This window comes from Chelmon rostratus, chromosome 22, assembly GCF_017976325.1.
Source record: "Chelmon rostratus isolate fCheRos1 chromosome 22, fCheRos1.pri, whole genome shotgun sequence".
Lineage (NCBI taxonomy): Eukaryota > Metazoa > Chordata > Actinopteri > Chaetodontiformes > Chaetodontidae > Chelmon > Chelmon rostratus.
In genome coordinates, this window is record NC_055679.1 from 13,333,321 (window position 1) to 13,352,565 (window position 19,245).

The window sequence follows — 19,245 nt, forward strand, 5'->3', positions numbered from 1 at the left end:
TGAAAATGGTAACATACAGATAGTGGAAGGGGAGGAGGCTTCCTGAAATAGGCCACCAATGACAGTCTAAATGTGGTGAGTTGGACTTCTGAGGACTTGCATCTCACTATTATTTTAATCCAAATTTAATTTATCAATTAGAACATTTTGAAGTTCAAAACCACTGCTCTTATTTTTGAAAGACTTTTTTCAACACATTATGGACCCATTGTCCTCTTACTGGACATGTGTATTAAAGCTTCACGTAGTCACACAGTGGAAGCTGCGTGTGTGTGCGTGTGCATGTCCCTGTGTCTGTGTGTGTGCGCGCGCGTGTGTGTTTGCTGGTAGTGCCTGCATGCATGCTGTCACCTGTCTCATGAGTCAGTGTTTCCTGAAGGATGAAGTGGCCCATCTGTTGGTCCAGCCCAGGGAACAAAGGCGTCACCTACACCTTACAGCCCCCAGACACACACACACACACACACACACACACACACACACACAATGCTTTGCCACATGTTGGAAGCTGCCACGCACCTTACACCTCTCCTCCTCACTCTCTGTCACTCTGCATCTGTCTACCCCTTTTCCCGTCTCTTCGACTTTTCTCTTGGTTTTCCTCTCATGTGTTTTCAGCCTGCTTTATCTGAAGCCTTTTTCCTGTGTCACTCACGCTGACAGCGCGGTGCCCCACTTGACTGCGCCTTTGCTGCTTCACATAGGAAAGGTTGTTACCTTTGTCTCGTGAACCTGCCACCTGATGCCCCGAACAAAATGTCTGTCTTCACTAGTTATATGGCTTCATAGCCAGTCTTAAAATCTTTCTTTTCCCAACACCAAAACCCTGCCAGTGAGACGAGATCATTCTGCTGCTTTCCTGTGCCGTTTCCTTAAATGTTCCATCAAGTGACAATATCTTCAAGAAGCAGCAGGATCCAGGTGCACTCTCACTGTACTCCAGCTGTTTTTCTGGAAAAAACACTCTTACCTGAAATATGCACTTGTGACTTGGCAAAGTAGGAGAAATAACGCATGTCATCTCTGTGATATCTGCAGCTGTCAGCTCCATCAGAGCAACAACTGCTACCAACATGTTTAATCCAGTTTTATTACAGATGTTGTGAACTCGCAGCTGCCTGCACTCAGGACACACTGCCCCCTCTTTATTATGCCTGGTCAGCTAATTAAAGGAGCCAAGAAGTTACTAGTTGACTTGTTGACAGTCAAACCCTTCCATCTTCAAAGTCATATTCTTTGTATTACAATTATTTGAAATTCAAACTTATTGATACATTATTGGTATTGGAAACCCTCAGAGTCTGAAGTCACTCAGATTAATTAAACCCATCATTTGATTCTTGATTTAAATCATATTTTTTTCTGCTATTAAACAGCATTATATATCAGCATAGTTCACAGATGGTTGCTTTGTGTCAAGATGCATTTGAGAGGTTAAATGAAAATAAGTTTTTTTTGTAGAAAACCGTAAAAGTATTATATCAACACTGAACTTTAGCTATTACATACCGAGCTGCACATCAGATTTTATTGATTTACAGTACATGAAATGCTAATATTTTGGCCTGTTGTTAACACGCTGAACCCGGCCTGTTCTGCACATATGGCAGATGAGTGGGTCACTAGAAGGCTCTCATTAATTTTATATTGCCCCCTCACGAGTGTCAAAGCATTCTTGTTCTGTAATACTCTCTCCCTGCGTTTCCGTCTCATCTCTCCTCCTGTGTCGGCTGTGCCCCCCCCCCCCCTCGCTGTCACACACTGACTCCCCCTGCCTCTCTCTCTCTCTCTCTCTCGCCCTGAGCTCCCCTGCAGCTTCTGTGACACGTTGACCAGGGGGAGAGCGGGGACAAAAAAGGCCCTTAGTTTTGTGCCTTGAACAAGCTTCCCTGCCCACACACGCTCGCACACGCACACGCCAGACACGCACATACCCAAGGGCGGCTAGCTCGAAGGGGGTTGCCATGGAGACAAGACCAGGGCGAGAAAGAAGGGAAGCAAAGAGATGGATGGTGAAGGGGAGGGATGGATGATGGCCAGGGACTGATTTTCTTTTTTTTTTTAAAGTGTCTTCCTCCTTCTGAAGATGCAGCTCCCTTGTTTTTCGCCTTTTCTCGCCCTGCCTGCTGGAGGACGTGAGGTCAGGATTGCATTGCAGCTGTTCCACCTCCTTCTCCACCATGTGTTCAATCAAACGCTGCCCTTTCACATTCGCGAAGGTTAGGAAGGGAGAGAACGAGGTAACTAACTGAAGAATGAGAAGAAAAGAGAAGAAAGGGACAGGGTGAGGAGGAGGAGGAGGAGGAGGAGGAGGGTGGGTGGGTGCGAGTCAGACCATTAGATAGTTCAGGCAAACTAAAATCTCTTGAACTGGTTGAGTAGATAATTGTTGCGTTATTGTGTGAGTGATCATGTAACTGTGATTGATTGGTGAATGATGTTTATCCCCCCCAACAGAAATGCATATAGAGGGTGTTTCCCAGCCTCTGCAGAGCATGTGGTCGTGTGTGCATGCATATCTGTTTAGGAGCCATCAGTGATAACTTACTGATTATCCATTTCACCTTTTTTCCTCCCTTTCTTCCCTCCTTCCTGTTCTCCTCCATTATCTCCTCCACCTCCTTTTTTTTTTCTGCTTCAATCCCATCATCCATTACCGCCCCCATTTCCTGTCTCCCCCTCGCCGCCTCTTTCTCCTTCCCTTATCAACCCTCCTTCTTCAGGAGGATGCCCGTGCGGACGTGGTGGACTGCATTGTGAGGGACATCCAGAACAGCCAGTGCCTGTTAAATGTGGAGTACTCGGGCGCCACCTGCCCACACGTCACAATACAGTTCGGGGACACCAAGGACGACGTGGGCCTCGGCCTGGTCAAGGAGGGCTTGGTGATGGTGGACGTCCGCAAGGAGAAGTACCTGCAGAAGATGGTGAGTGAAGAGATGGGATATGCATATGGTGATGGGAGGCCTCAAACTCAATTTAAGCCTCTTGCTCTGTTTCTCTCTCTGAACAGGTTGTTTTAACATTTAGGCCGCCAGTCACTGCTTCCGTCCACGTTAATGAGTCTCTCTGGTCTCACCGGGGCTGTAAACTGGGAAGTTACGGTTGACTGCATCACCAAAAACTGTGGCACAATCGCTCAGAAAACACGCTGACATTTGCCTCTGCTGTGGGTGGGATGTGAATCGTTGTACTTTGCGGTGCATTAAAGGCGGGGGGACTGCCTGCGTGAAAGAATGCATTTATTGAAACATGTCAGTTAGAGAGTCATCGTGTCATTTTGGATCGATTTGCCAGCCGGACTCTGGCCGTAGGTTCTGCCTGTGTCAAACAGCGAATCAGAGTATCCTTTGAGAACATTTACTTTCCCCCTACCTACTTCTTTTTATAAAGCGGCTCACGGTGCTGTCGAAATGCTCTGGATCAATATTTGTGCCAACGCTGTTTTAAATAGACAATGGCGTCAGTTGAAATGGGCCCCTTGTGTATTATTTAATGTTAAAAGGTCCATATGGCTCTCTGACAGTCCAATAATTACCAGATTTCCATGCTAGCATGCAGCTACCCACTCATTTCCTCAGAGTCTGTCATGTATAGATTCTTTTTGATAAATGAAAGCTTGCATCACAGTAAATGCCTGTAGGTTTTGTTATGTGAACACTGCGTCACGGGAGACATAACACCTCTCCTCGCTCGTCAATCCACAGCCCCACAATATACACTCACACACCTCTACAATTTACCTCGGATGGCGGCCATTTTGTCAAAGCATGAAGCGTTGCTCATTTACTTTCCCCTCATTATGCTAATTTTGCCCAGCAGACTCTAAGCCACTCTGTACATGAAAGATAAAGAAAAATGGGCGATATTTATTCCTGCTGCAATCACTGCTTCCACGCAACCCCAATATTAGTCACTCTGCTGTTTATTTAAAATGTGAAACGCACAAAGGAGTGGAGACATGTGTCCACAAGAGTGTAATTCATAAACATAATCGAAACGTATGGAGGCCGGAGGGAGGAACGCATTTGTAAAGACATTCTCTCCAATACAATTTATTCTCTCACATATGGAAACTCATTTTTGTACACACTGAACCACAGCGGTAAAAGCACTTCTCGCCTCACAGTCAGTCAATAAAGCACAGTGCATCATTGTAAGAGCATCCTGACCTCTGACCTCTAAAGAGTAGCCGAGGACCTTAATGCAGTCTGCGGGTGAGGGGCCCTATAGGCAGAGGACAGTGATTAAAACCTTCCAGCCATACCACTAATAGGCTTATAGACTGCACAGATTTAGGTTTTGTTGGCTCAAATGGTTTCTCTTTAGTATTCACCAGCTGTTTCTCCAGCATTTTCCTCCTCCTCGCCGTCTACAGGCGAATATTTTGATCTGGAGAAAGCTTAACAAGCGGCGGTTTTGCCAATGTGCTTACAAGCGAGTCTTGAAGTAAGCTCCGCAGCATTTCTTGTTGATAATTCCACCCATCAAGTCTGCTTCAGCTCAAAGCCCAACAAGCTGAAGTGTGATTAGATTTCTTTTCAAAACCTCTAAATGGAGTAAAAGTGCTTCAGATTCGCACAATGTGTTTGCTTATTGGAGGGGCCGCAGTTCTGCAGGATAGCTGGAAGTTCATCATTAGAGCTGAGGGATGAAGCCAAGCCATCAGACTCAGGATCTAACAGTCATGTTGGCTCCTCTTCTGGTCTTCAAGGCTTTATTAGAGATCATTTTTGACTGTTTTGAGTCATCATAGACAAAACAATCAGTTAATTGAGGAAATAATGGGGAGATGAATTGAATTGCAGCTCTAAAATGTGCGGCACACTGTCTTCTTCTTCTGTCTTTGTGATCTAGCAGAGTTGACCCGGAGTCATTTGTTTGCAAGGCGCTTTTCTGGCTCAAAGATTCATGAGCGGCGCTGCAGCTGCTGCTAGTCTGACAACAGAAAACGTTATCTCGTGGAGGCAGAAGAGCCAAAAAAAATGTTCTAAGATACAACCTTTTGTTGACCTCTGGATCCGTGCCCCTATTCTTCCCCCCTTTTATAGAAAGGTCCCCTCGAGCTTTTGATAGTGTAGTATCCAAGCCGGCGCACCCCAAGCTCTTCCCCTCCTCCTTTCTCTCGTCTCACTCATCCAGCCTATCAGCCTCCTTGTTAAAAGTGACTTTTGTCCTTCCTATCTGCTCCATTTTAGCTCCATTCTTTATTCATTATCCATTCCAGGGGATTGGAACATGGTCATTGTAATCTGTACTCTAGTGCTAAGCATTGTGTAACAGATGGGCTGTAATGTTCACTGGCACTTCAGCGACTATCCATAGTCTGTCGTAAGTGCACTGAAGGTTAACACCAGTCTTTGAGGGTGGCATTGTCCCAAGAGATGGAGAGCAAAGAGGGATATTCATCCATTTGTGGGTTTTATTTCTTTTTTCAAGTGCATTTCTGCCTTAAGCCCTACACTCAGCGATGCCTACTATACGCACCATATGGTTGGTTATTGTTGTGGCTATGCAGCAGTATCATGGCAAAGGATAAACAGTCATTATGAATTATGTAGGCGAACAGATGATCATATGCATGCCAGCTGCTCTCTGATTGGAGGAGAGCGGGATATTAAGAGGAAGGCAGGAACAGAGGAAGTGGGTGGACAAACAGTAAGCCAAATTATGATTGACGTCCTGTACTTGGTGAGGGGAAACTCACAGTGACCCAGATTAAAGAACCGCTGACCTTTTTGTCCTACAGATGACACAAAAACCCTGTCAGAGCCTGAATCAGAGCACACATATATACACTATGTCTGTATATCCATTCCACATGCCTCACGCACACACATACTGTATCTGCACTGAAAATCAGGCAGATTCAATGTCATAGTCGATATAATCTGTCATGCATCTGGCATATCGTGTGCAGTCCTTCTGCACACATGTTGTTTATGAGGCTTTGATATTCAGATTATGGTCCGTGAGCGATATCATTGATTTCTCAGCAGCCCAGCATTGGAAGCAGAAGGGACATTATGCACTTTACATTATATACAGTAGCTGCCATGTTTCAGAGCACAGCATGACGTTACCCGTGTCTTCTTCCCCTGTCAGCTCTCCCTCTGTATGTGTCACCGCTCAGGCATTTTGAAGTCCGAGAGCTCGAGAAGACGCTTGAGATCTCTGTGGAAATCAAGTTTAGCGAAGAAGAGTGTATGAGGATGGGTTTTATCATTGCCTAAGGCACAGTGTCGCTGTGGTCTGTAGATGGACGGGAACATGCTACCATCATGTTAGTACCATAAATGAGCTAACGGTGGCCCCAGGCAGCAACATTTAAAGCGGCTATGCCATTTGGTCTAATAGCCCCTGTTTGCAACTGCTGTTCTTGAGCTGGGGAAGAAAATCTGTATTTCTTTCCTTCAGTTAAAAACCCAGCAGACGCGTGAAAAAGAGCGCATTGATTGTCTTCGTCCCAAAAAGCGAGAATGAAAATATAAGTGTGGAGTTTAATCAATAGGGCATCAGCAAGCGCAGGAACGTACTGATATTAACTCACCAACGCAGAGGAGAAGCAGAAACTTCATCAGAGCCTGAAGTACACCTCGTAATGTCACACTGACGTGTTATCACTGTCGTTATAATAAACAGTTAAAATGTGATGAATGTTCGCCTGGCCTTTGTGTGGCAGACCCAAACAGACACTTAGAGTTGCTCTCTCTCGCTCTGACCTCTGAGACTCACACACTGACTTCATACCTTCTCCACCTCCAGGCGCAGCAGATATACTAAGCCATCCTTAAATTGTCCTGGCACCATCAGCTATCCGCTGCTGGCATGGCACGTTGCCACGCTGGCACACACTCGCGCACTAAAACACCTTCTCTCTCTTCCTTCATCACTCTGAACGTCTCTCTCCACTCACTGGTCAGAGTCTCATTTCTTCCATTTTTCTCCTCCTCCTCTCCTCTCCTTCCTATCGCCTCTTATCTTTCCAGTGCTCCCCTTTTCGTCACGTCTTGTTTACTCGCCCCTGTACTCCATTTCATCACTCCCTCACTTTCTCCGCACTTGTCATTATTACTTTTCTCTCCACTCAGATTCACTCGCTCGTGCGCCCTTTTCTCCTCACCCTGTTTTTTTTTTTTCTTCACCTTTGCTGTTCATGTTATCCAAACGTAGTTTGAGCACTTCATTAAGACGGTGATGGAGAGGCGGCTCATTTGGCTTCTGTGCGTGCTTGATTTGCATTTTGTCTTTCAGTGCTATGTCACGATGAACAATAATCCCCAGGAATTAAAGTGGAGAGGCACTTAGATCAGACCTGGTGTCGGCCTCATTATGAGCTCTGATTCAAAATGCTGTTATCTGCAATTATTTGCAACTTGCATCAGCCGATCCTGCCCTGTGAACCCACACTGCGTTGCTAGTAATGCCTGTCCTTTCTAATTTTCTGTGAAGGCATACAGATGAGACGTGAACCGTGTGTGTGTGTGTGTTTCTGTAGGCTAATATTTAAAAGAGAAAGTGAAAAGGGTAGAGGGTTCAAGATAACTAGATGCACTAGACATTTCTCTTTCTACCTGATAGAGTACACAAGTAATAAGTGCCTGCAGCAGCTATCTTTGACCAGCACACAGAAACTCACGCCCAGACGAAAATGTTTTTTTCGGGGCAGATGTAACCGAAATGAGTCTGTCGTAACAGCTCAATTGGAAGATGGCTGTGTAGTTAGAAGCGCTATCTTTTGTGCTCTGCTGCCTTTCACCAGTGTTTTCTGTCAGCAGCCGCCGACAACGTGACTGATTCCATCTCCGGCAGGCCACCGGCTGCAGAGCGTCTCGCCCAGTCACCTCAGCTAACTGACACCGGTGCTAGCCCTCCCAAAGTGCATTAGCGTTACAAGCTAATAATCTCCTGTTTGCTAATTACAAGTCAATTACAAACACGGAAGTGTCTGTCACTCCCTCGCCAGTGCAATTATTATCAATCACCAACTGCTGCAGAGGCTGCAGTATCGACCTAAGCCGAGTTTTCTTTTTGTTCCCTGCTGAAGAGATGCCGATACAGGAGTAGCATTCACACACCTTACACAAATGTTTGTAAAGAACTGCTTAATATCTTTATTAAAATGGTACTGTCTGTGTGTGTGTGTGTGTGTGTGTGTGTGTGTGTGTGTGTGTGTCAGCAGAAGACGGACTATAGGGAAAACAGCTGTGAGGTGGCTCCCCGAGAATGCTGCAGATGAGAGCGCTGGAGTCTTTAATTACCCAGCAACCTTCTGGGAAATGTAGTTTTATTTCTTCCTTTTATCTCCTTTGCCGGTATTGTTGCTGTATTCACACAGAGGCCTTGCTTTTCATGTATGAATGTTGAGCAGAGGACTTTTAAGTAGCTTTCAGGGGCCAGAAGGGCGCCCTTTAAGTGGTGGCTCACACGAGATGCAGGGTTGGTTTTTTTTTTTTCTTTTTTAATTTATCCGCTTTTCACATAAACCGCCTCATGGGTAGTGTAGTTTTCTTCCAGCTAGCAGTTAGAGTCCCCAGCTTAGTTGGTAGTGCAGCGGCTGCAGTAGTGTTAATGAGGGTTGAAGCCGTAGATGAAGATGAAACGGTGCGCTTAGAAGTGTAGTCACACCTACAGCCGCATGCGGGGAATCCATACAGGAAATCAGGATGGAGGCTCACACATACACAGGCCGCCTCCAGGGATGGCTTGTTCCATTTATCAAAGTGCAGTTGTGCGCTTTGGTACACATGCTCTCCAGTAAGGTGGCTCAACGCGGTCCGCTGCTGTCACGCTGGTGAGGCGCTGGTTCGGACTCTGACAATAAGCCTCGTGGGAATGTCAGTGTTTCTCTACAGTTGGTTCTCTGTAACGAAATGAGGCCTCGTGGGCAAACAGCGTTTCACGCTGTCGCACCGCTGTTGCCGCTTACGAGCTGTCCCCAAGCAGAGAGGACAGACATGTGTGGGTCCCTCATGATGTCCAACACACGCTCATTTCCTGTTTATTTAAAATGTGTGTGTGTGAGTGTTGGGGGATGGGGCCAATAATAGTGGCCACACTGAGATAAATATATATATATATACATACATATGTGTGTGTGTTTGTTGGAGTTTTATGTGCCTGAGTTGAGCCACTAAGCGCCCCGGGGATCAGTTTCCCATCGTCTCCACCCCAACCTAAAACTTTTTCACCATGTCATCTATAAACTGCTTTGAGCCGTATCCTGACCACCATTTGAGTGACTATAAGGTCACTGCCCTCCCTGTTCCACCCCGACGCCTGTCACGCCCCTTCAAGAACCCCCACCTCATCCCAAAAAAAATCACCACAGGGCACATGTAAACACACACACTCAGCTCCATGGGTATGTGACAGCATGACCGCTCCCCACCAATGGCTCAATACCTAATTTACAAGTAGAGTTAGAGACGGGGCCTTTTAATGGACATTTTCTGCTCCCCTGTTATCGACTGCACACACACACACACACACACACCACACACTCACACAAACACACACACACACAGGCACTTGCCTCCCCTGCTGCCTCTGCTCTGAGGGCCCTTTTGACATGGCCTAGCTGACACGCGCCACTTCCCAAATGCCATTCCATCTTCTGCAGATGTTCACACACACACACACACACAGTTACACACTATATCCTCCCTCACACACACACACACACACACACAGTTACACACTATATCCTGCCTTACACACACACACACACCCTGGGGGTGAGAAGAGGGGCAGTCAGGAAGGGAGTGGAGGCACCACGTTGTTCAAACTTAGATTATTTTGAGCTGTGCGACCTCGCCGGAGAGAGAAAATTGATATTGGAGAAAAAGAAGAGCCAATTCTTTACGCAGCCTGTATGAAAGTGTCTGTGTGTTTTGTGTAGGCACGCATGTGTATTTCTATGATACATAAGTGTTTTATGTAAGACTTGTTTTCTTTCCAGCGCCCCTGGGAGAGCACTGGAGAATGTTCTCGGCGATATCTGTTGTTAGCCCTCGCATTTGTTGTGTGCGCGCACGCACACGTTTTACATGTGTGTGTCCTCCTTAACTCTATGAACCCATGCTGGTGGGCTTGTCACGCCACGTTCCTGCCAGAGCGCCTGATCTCCTCCGACAGCCATGCTGGGGGGACCAGCGTGCAACATGGCGTAATCCCAGTTTACCTCAGATAGGGACAATGACACTCGTACACACGGTGCACAGCGGAGGCTCGTCTTTTTCGTATGCTTTTTTACACATTTCCACAAAAAATGAGGGAGCAGACCGGTGTCAGCTGATTTTAACTGACATCGATGTCTGCAAAAAGAAAGACATTTAAATTAAATCCTGTTCTTTTGGATCGTTGATGGCTCAGAAAATGCTTCAAGTGATAGCGAGGAAAGAGAAAAATGGGCTTCTGATTATACAAGTAATAAAAAACAAAAAAGGGGTTACTTTTCACACATATTTTATGACTTAATTCGATTTTCATTCTTTTTTGGGGGGTTAATTCCTAGATTTTCTTTTTTCTTTTTTTACCATGTGAAATTCAATAATGAAAAATGACATTTTTCACTGAAGCACACTGACTTGTCTCTCACACACACACAAAACAAGCCTTCGAGGATTCTCTCCCTGGTTAGCTCCGGTGCTTCTGTGGCGAGCCTCTCCCTATCAAACCACTTTTACGATGAAAAATCTGAAGAGACTTTCCCGAAAGCCTGTCCTCCTCTCCGCCTGCCATGCAGTATTCATGCACTGGCATGTTGAGTGAGAGACATCTCTTAGGACTACAATCCACAGCTCAGCCAAGTACACTCAACTTGAAACAGTGTGAGTTACAGACATAAAAGCCATTATGTTCCGGCAAACGCTCTGACGACGACCTGTCTTGTGCAGAGTTTTCAAAAGGAGACGGAGATGGCAGGCGGAGGGAGAATGAAACGAGATGTAATGAGGATTGAGAGAGCAGTGCAAAAAAAAACAAGAACAATGCGGAAAGAAAGAAACAAAAGGGAGTGAGTGGCTTTTTTTGTGGTTGGAGTGTGATTGCTCGTGTCTGGGAGGCTGTGCGTCTGATCGTCATTGCTGTTAATGAGAAAAGCTCAACATGCGTGGAGGACAAGCCTCATTGTTCCCTTTCCACTCAAGTGGTTCCTACGTCGCCTGACATCCCATCGAGGCGCCGGAGGACCAAGAGAGCACACCCGGCGCTGAAACTTAGTTAGTCACTTGCTTTTCATATGCGCTGCATCCAAAATCTGGTTTCACTTAGCATTTTTCCGCGGCGGCTCACCTACGCACCAGACGCGTGCAACCTGTCAGAAAGCTGCCACGTTAGCGCTCGCTCAGATCCATCGCTTTCACACCACGTTCACCAGAACGCCACCTGGGCATGGCATGTGCCCGGCCAGCGCGGGGAAATACGCGGTCTCACTCTCGCGCTCTCAGGCGGACAGATTCACAGCCAGGCAGACACACTGACGAGTGCCAAAACACCAGACCCGCACCACCTGTCGTTCATCTTATGAAAAGCATCACACGTACACAAAGTCTCCCACCGAGTCCGCAGCTACAAAGTTACCTGCCTGCATTAAAATCGACTCAGACAGTCGTCGTAAATAATCATTTTCCCCTGAATGTGCATGGAGTTATTTTGTCAGAATGCTGTGATAAATTCACTCGAACGTGAGCTGTCGGCGTGAAATTAGAATAAATTGACTTCTGTGATCAGTTAAACTTTCTGATAGTTTTGTTGCACGTTCGCAGACTCTGAGCAGAGTTGAAATGGATGCTAAGAATTAATCACGCACATTTCGGGGACACTCCCACACGCGCAGCATCCTCCTCAGCCGAGCAGCATATTCTCTGCTTCTGCCAGCGTCCATGGCCACTGTTCACCAAACATGGCATCTGTCTGGCATATGGGAGCTCTGTAGGGTCATCCAGACAAGCACGCCGTCACCCGCTGCCTTCTGCCACCCGAACCCCCTCCAAACACAGCGTTTTTCTTCCCCACGTCCCCTCATTCATTATCCGGTTTCTGTTGTGTTTCATATTCTCCTCCACACAATCCGCTTTAAGCGTCTTCCTTGTTGGCCTCTCTCCTTTGCTTTGCTGGAACATCATTTATTTTTTTTCTGGCAATTATGCTTCACACCTCCCCTCCATCATCCCTCCTTTCCCATTCTGCCCCCCCACCCCATATCTAACGTCGCACTTGTTTGCGCCATGACGAGAAACACTCCTTTCCTTTGCCACTTAAAGTCATCTCCAGGCGAGTTTTGCTTCTGTTTGTGTCGCAAATGAGCCATTATGCTTCTCCACTGGAGCCAATAGAGAGACTGTGAAAGACGGATCCGGGACAGGATACGTGGAGCTGTTCAGAATCCGAAGGCAGTCATCATCGGTGTTCAGCTGCACACTGATTGGCTGTTGTGTTACACCGAGCTGAAGTGAGCAGAACAGAGAAAGATGAGGGCGAGCCAGGAAAGGCACCCTCCCGACCAGAGTACAAAGAGGCTCACCGTGATAGTTCCAATATGGCAGCGTGTCATCTGCGCGTATTGTGCTGTAGTGCTCTTGACTTGGCGTCTTTCACAGAGTGCTTTGCATTTGGATGCAGGCTCTCAGCTGTGTCGAGTCTGGCAAAAGTGAAGCCCGGATATGTTTTTATATTTCTTTTTTAAAGTTGAACTTGGGTTTATGTTCCTTGTTTGCTATTTTTCTCACATTTCCTTTCTCCGTTCTCTTCGGATCCGCTCTGAAAGCCCCTCTCCCACGTCATTTTCCACCTAGCTCCACCAAGTGCTGCACTAGCGAAGGCAGCTAGAACTGCCACGGGCACTGACACCTCCCCTCCAAAGCCCAAATGGCATCACTGGCCTTTTGTGTCCGTGAAATATCGTTGGCCGGGTCCTCCATATGGTGACATCTGCCTGATGGGACCAAGATGCCATATCCCAACGTCTTCCAAAAAAATCTCTCCTTTAGTTGGCTTTGATGGATGACTTGTGCAGCCACTGCACTTTCCCCAGCCACACACTCACACGTGCACGGCCTTAGACAGAGTGGCTGTACCATCCAGCTGCAGGTCTGTTATCTTGCCGGTGCCATGTGCAGCGCAGCTATCAAATCAACCTATGTGCACGAGCTAGCTAAGCAATTAAACTCCAGAGCCCCATCCACACTCGACAGTTTTAACATCTGGCATCCTTGTTCTGGTGTGTGTGTGTGTGTGTGTGCGTCTGAGTGTGAAAGCCAGCTCATCCGCGGCTATAATAAGCCACAAAACATGCTGCACAATTGAATCCGTTACAAGAGTACAATGACTCTTCTTTACTATCTCTTTTCAAGCGAATTTCCTTTCTTTGTGCGTCAAAATAGTTTTCTTTTTGCCGTCATGCTAATATTTCCCTTTGAGTCTGCCCCTCTCGTCCGATTCCTGCAAACTACACTCACGTTGGAAGTATTTGCTGCACAGCTCTTCCTTATTCCACCATTCGCAGACGGAGTGTGAGTGGTGTGGGTGGCCAGGGTTAAACATGGTGGAGGTGAGGCGAACTGTGTGTGAAGGCATTATGTAGAGCTTGGTCACTGTGTTTCCACTTAGAGGGTCTGCTGCTTGAGCTTTCCAAAGTCCATACATCCTCTTCCACATCACCCATCTACCCGAGCACTGCCTCTCTCACTCCCTGCCCCCCCCCCACCCGGACATCCTGCCCTATGACTCATCACTGGTTCATTCGATGAGGCTAAATGGCTGCTCTAGCAGAAGCAGTCAATATGCTCAACACTGCACATTGGCTTCCTCCTCTCTCTCATCCTCCAACCCTTTCATATCCTCGCTATGCTCTCACTGTGTCCACATAGTGTACGTACATAACCCAAACAACTGCACCTAACAGGTAATAATGAGGATTTCATTCCTCCTACAGTGTGAAAAGACTTGAACATGTGCATCACATCTGTACACATGTGCCAGGTGTCTGTGGGGGCAGCATAGGTTTAATAAGAACATAAAGAAGAATAAAAACTTACTCCTTGTTCACTTTAGTCAAAGTTTCTTTATCAGAAACTTGATGAAGAGAAAGTTCAGACTGAAATGTAACCACATTAGACGAGACTGTGTGTGTGTGTGGGCTGTCACGGCCAACATGACATCAACCTAATGAACACGTTCATAATTATAAAACATTCCACATATGTTGTCACTCGCTAAATGCTTAATAGCTTTGTAGTTCCATTGCTATTTTTAATATTCTGCTCATAGACAGACTGATAAAGAGACATAATGAGGAGTAAAATGTCTTAAATGTCAAACCTCATCATTAATACTCTAATGCATGTGTCTATTTTTTTTTTAAGTCTGTATCTTTTGCTGAATAGAGGCTAATGTGGTGATTGCCGAATAATGCGAAATCACAGGTAAATGCTAAAACATTGTGTAGCTGTAGCTCAAGCAGAATGAGTCATTAAAAGTTAGTGAACTGATTCCACGATGCTCATTGTACAGTGATCAGTGAACCGAAATCATCAGCAGCTATTGTGCTGATCAGCTAATCGTCACCAGCTTCCCAAAATGTCAAGAGCTGCTGCTTTTCTTTGTTTCATATAATTGCACTGTCGGTCGGAAAGAAGCAAGCGAGTGGAAGCTGTGGCAAATCGTGAGTCTCGTTCTCCCCTCAACTCTTCATTTGTAAGCGGGAGAGTGAACTATTTGTTCCTCCAGATGCTACATAGTCCATCTTTAATAAAGGAAAGCACCGGCAAACAGAAATAACTGCACTTTTCCTCTGAAATCTCTCTGACAAACTGTCTGACATGCCTGTTTACTGCAGTACAATAGAGCTCTGATTTTTCTCCATGAAACACAGGTAGAACTTGGGGCTCACCCCCTTTTAGCTAGTAGCTCCCTTAAGGCGTCCCGTGAATGCACTTGATTATAAATTGCCGCTACAAACCAGCGAGGTGTTGGCCCGAGGCGAGCCGGCACGAGGGGGTATAAGAGCCTCTCATCTCGAGTGGCTTTGCTAGTGTGAGCTGTAGCATGAAGCGCGAAGTGATGCCCAGCACACGGCGGATGGAGCAATGACCCCCAAACACTGAGCCGTAATGCGCCGCTCTGCGCTCCGTATGCTCCCTTCACATGTTTGTGCGTTCCACAGCCCCTGCAGTGCCATAACTGCTGTGTCTATGTGTGTTATCTTGATCCTGTTGATCTTCAGAGAACGCTGTGTTCCTTACGATCCAGTGAAATGTAAGAGTAAGAGTGCCCTTCTGAAAAAATGTGAACTTAGCGCAAGAAGACTTGTGAATTTTCCATGTAAGCAGGTAAAAGAAATGTCTCCAGGGGCAGAGGAGGTTGAAAGGATGCATTGATTCACCTTAATCCTTTAAAATCCTACGTGTGACGCAGCGATGCGATATGCTAATGGCTCTTCTCTTTCTGCCCCAGGTGACAGAGTACCTGAACAGTCAAGAATCTGCCAAGAGTGCCAGGGTAAGTCACCTCATCCACACCCAGCAGCCTCGCCTCGTCGTCCTTCCCTCTCCCTTCATCAGCTTCCCTCTCGCCTCCTCCTCCTCATGATTGTGGTTTGTCTGCTTCTCAGTGAGAAATCTAATATTGCCAAAACAAGAATACATTACAACACTAATTACTTTTCTACACCAACTACCAGGGAGAAAGTGTCTTTTCCCTTTGCTGCTCCTCTCTCTCTCACTCTGTCAAGATGCGACACATTACATTGGCAGTCACCATTGTCCCATATGGATTGCTGCCCACAGTCTGTGCAGGTCCATACTGTGAAAATGGGGGTGGGGATGTGTTCAAAAGTGTACAGCGGGGACAGGAAGAGAAAAGGGAAACCATGGGGAATGACTAGAAGGCAGCACATAACACACAGGGCTCCCGTTTTCACGATGAGTCAAGTCGCAGAGCTTTGACGCAACACCGTCCAGTGGAAACGACTTTGTTTGAGCCCAGTCTGGCCACTCAGAGTGAAACTGGCAGAAATAATGAAGAGGAGCATCAAGAATTTAAAACACTGGAGGTCATTTGGAATTTATTCATTTGGTCGTCTATGTTTAAAAGATAAGTCTGATGCTGCTCAATATTTTTCTAGCTGTCAACAAATTCCATGAAGAAACTAAACTAAGCAATGGATTGATCTCACTGACAAGTATTGACTCAATGTCAAAGCCTGATGTACAGTCGCTTATTGTTCCATGGAGCTCCATTGTTGTCCAGAAGCTATTACAAACACATGAGTGAGCCACAGCTCAGCACTGGGTGACACGTTCCTTCATTAGTTAAATTAACGCGTCACCAGGTGTGTCGCTCACCACCCACTGCCATAAATACGACCACAGCAAACCCTGATTCCAGATATGTTGGGACACCGTGTAAAATATAAATAAAATAGACATATATTTAATGTTTTATACATGCTTCGTCTGAATTTGAAGCAGCAACACATTTCAAACAAGTTGGGACAGGAGCAACAAAAGACTGGGAAAGATGTGGAACGCTCCAAAAACACCTGTTTGGAACTTACCTTTAGACCACCACAGGACAGGGTTAGCCTGCCCAGCCTGCATGGACGCTGACATTATTTTGTTTTCACTCATGTAAACGTCAAACACGGTGGCCCGAAATCCCCCATGAAGCCGCCCCTCCTGTTCGCTTTTAGTTCACCCGGTAGTTAAACAGCAGGCTCAGACAATGAGCCAGTCAGAGGTGGAATTGAATCACAATCAAAATTGGAGTCACTACCATGTTGTCAGGGTGTCGAGGAGGAGCAGAAAAAAAGGCAGCAGTGTGAGAGACGGTAAATGGCAACACGTACAAATAGATTCATTCATTCATTCATCCTAATAACTAGTGCTAATTAGCACAGTCGCTAATTAGCTATGAATCACAGCATTAACAGCTGAGCGTGCATGCTTCTGAGAGCCAAAAAAGAGACATCCCACACAGACCCTCACACACACACACACACACACACACACACACACACCCCTGTGACTGCACCATTTCTATTACATTTAAATAACCAATGCTATACTGGATCCTGCTCCAAACCTCACACGCGCTCTGCCAACAGCATTGTAATAAAGGCGACGCTGAGCAGGGAAACGCGTGTGATGGTTTATGAGGCGATGTGGGAATGTGAATGTAATGGAACAGGAGAAGTAATAGACTGGGTGGTTATTCGAGGCTTTGTTGGCCTCCAGCTTGGACGGGCAAGCACAAAGAGTAGGATTAAATGGTGATGATGATGATGATGATGATGATGATGCAGGCACCTTCGCACTGGGCTATAAAAGCAATGATCTCTCTCTCTCTCTCTCCACATTGCATGGTGGCTCTCTGTCTCCCCGCCACTCTCTCTTGACCATTGAACATGTAATGTGCTGCAGAGGTTATCGAAGTCCCATTCAGAGCAATCAGGAACATTTTCTGGTTATTTGTTCCATCAAAGTCAGCGAAATCTGTCTCTGTCTTCCCACCAGCTCAACATCTGGCGCTACGGAGACTTCCGTGCGGACGACGCCGACGAGTTTGGCTACAGGCGTTAAGAAAGAATGAAAGAAAAATGGGAAAACACGAAAACCGACCATCCAATCAACACCATTCCAAAGACCAACATGGACGGCGCGTGACGCTTTGGACAGAAGAAAAATACGAAAAACTAAACGACAAGCATTGACTCACTCTTCCTTTTTATTTGACATTTCATCCCTCCGGTCCTGACTTCTCTTCTCAAATACCTTTTTTTTTTTTTTTCCTCCAGCTAGCCCCTGTAGCTCCAAATAGAGCATGCTAGCAACGCTAAAATAAAAAAATAAAAATGCGTGAATCACTTTCCATTCATCCTTTATTTCCTCATGGGCCACTTTCAGCTCAAGCAGCCTGCACTATTGCCAATCTGTGTTATTTGCCATGTTACCTTTTCAGCAGACTTCCTGTGTGACTGATGATAATTATAATACTTACCTGCGTATGTGTTCCAGCCAGTCATGTTCTTTGCTCTCTGATATGCTCCAATCCCTGCTTTCCTCTGTACAGGAAGGGGCTGGGCGTTTGGGGGAGGTGCTTAGGTTTTTTTTTTTTTGGGTTTCTCTCGCAAACGAATGCTTCCCTGATAAATTTCATGTAAATGTGAGGATATGTTGAAAAGTGTAAATGGATTTATTTTAGAGAAATACTGTAGGTGGAGCCACACAGACAAAAAAAAAAAAATCGAGAAAAAAAAGGATGAGTTTATTTTTGTCTTCAGTGTATATCTGTGTGATGATGACATTTGCAGATGTTTTGTGGGGAGTGTTTTGTCGTTTATGTCACACTTTTATGACCAGTAAGCATCGATGCCATCAGGCGTCATTTTATCATCTCTCTATCTCCTTCTGTAAAGTTTACATTCTAATAATGGTTATGATCCTGTCTCGGGCAGTCTCTTCTCTCTGTCTCTGTATGCCATAGCAGAAAGTGTTCTGAATTTGTTTCCACGTAATGGACCTTTGCATTCTATTAAAAATATGCTGAATAAAAATAAGCAAACTAAAAGTATTCTGTTTTCTCTTTTTCTTGAAGGGTACTGGAGGGTTTTTTTTTCTCATTACTAGACAGTCCTTGGCAGAGGGATCACTACATGAGTCCAACTCAGAGTTTGGATGTTTGGTTTTAACAAAACATTTGTGCTAAAGTAGAAGAGCGCTTCTACGCAGATAAAAGCTTTTGTTTTACAGGTAAAACAAAAGCCGAAGGCCTCGGACTAAAAGCTTGGATGATTTTGAAATGATCAGATAATGTTTGGAAGGCTGCGTCAGTTTGTACTAATTTAACCTTTAAACCCCCAAAACATTTAAAAATGTTATCACGACTTTGCAGCAGTTCTACTTATCTGCTGCTACCAAACAACAGTGTGAAATAGGCTGTTCTCACTTCCAGTTTAGGAGGTTAAAGCTGTGCAGAGGGGCAGCTGCTGAATTTACATGAGGTGGCGATTTCAGGGGGTTGTTTTGGAGAATGTCTGAAATGTGTTTGTGTGATCTCCATGCCAGCAAACAAAATAAAACATGACTCTGAGATGGGATCAAGCAGAGGTGATGTTTAAAAGAAACGCAAACTTGTTTACATGGTATGAACTCATTCATCTGCGAGTTTGTCTTGGGATTTCTCAATATCGACATGCAAATACTTGCCAAAACTCTATATTCCCAAGTTGAATATGCAAAGAAA

The 19,245-nt window shown here is 45.7% G+C and overlaps 1 protein-coding gene across 1 annotated transcript in view; it reads left to right on the forward strand.

The window, feature by feature from the left end:
• The window catches only part of snd1 (staphylococcal nuclease and tudor domain containing 1), a 165,756-nt gene extending 147,486 nt beyond the window's left edge, over positions 1–18,270 (forward strand). The window contains exons 22-24 of the mRNA XM_041963789.1: positions 2,724–2,927; positions 15,457–15,501; positions 17,517–18,270. Of these exons, the coding sequence (XP_041819723.1) occupies positions 2,724–2,927; positions 15,457–15,501; positions 17,517–17,582 (315 nt within the window). The 3' untranslated portion in view covers positions 17,583–18,270. The remainder of the gene's footprint in view (positions 1–2,723; positions 2,928–15,456; positions 15,502–17,516) is intronic.
• Positions 18,271–19,245: the final 975 nt, after the last annotated feature.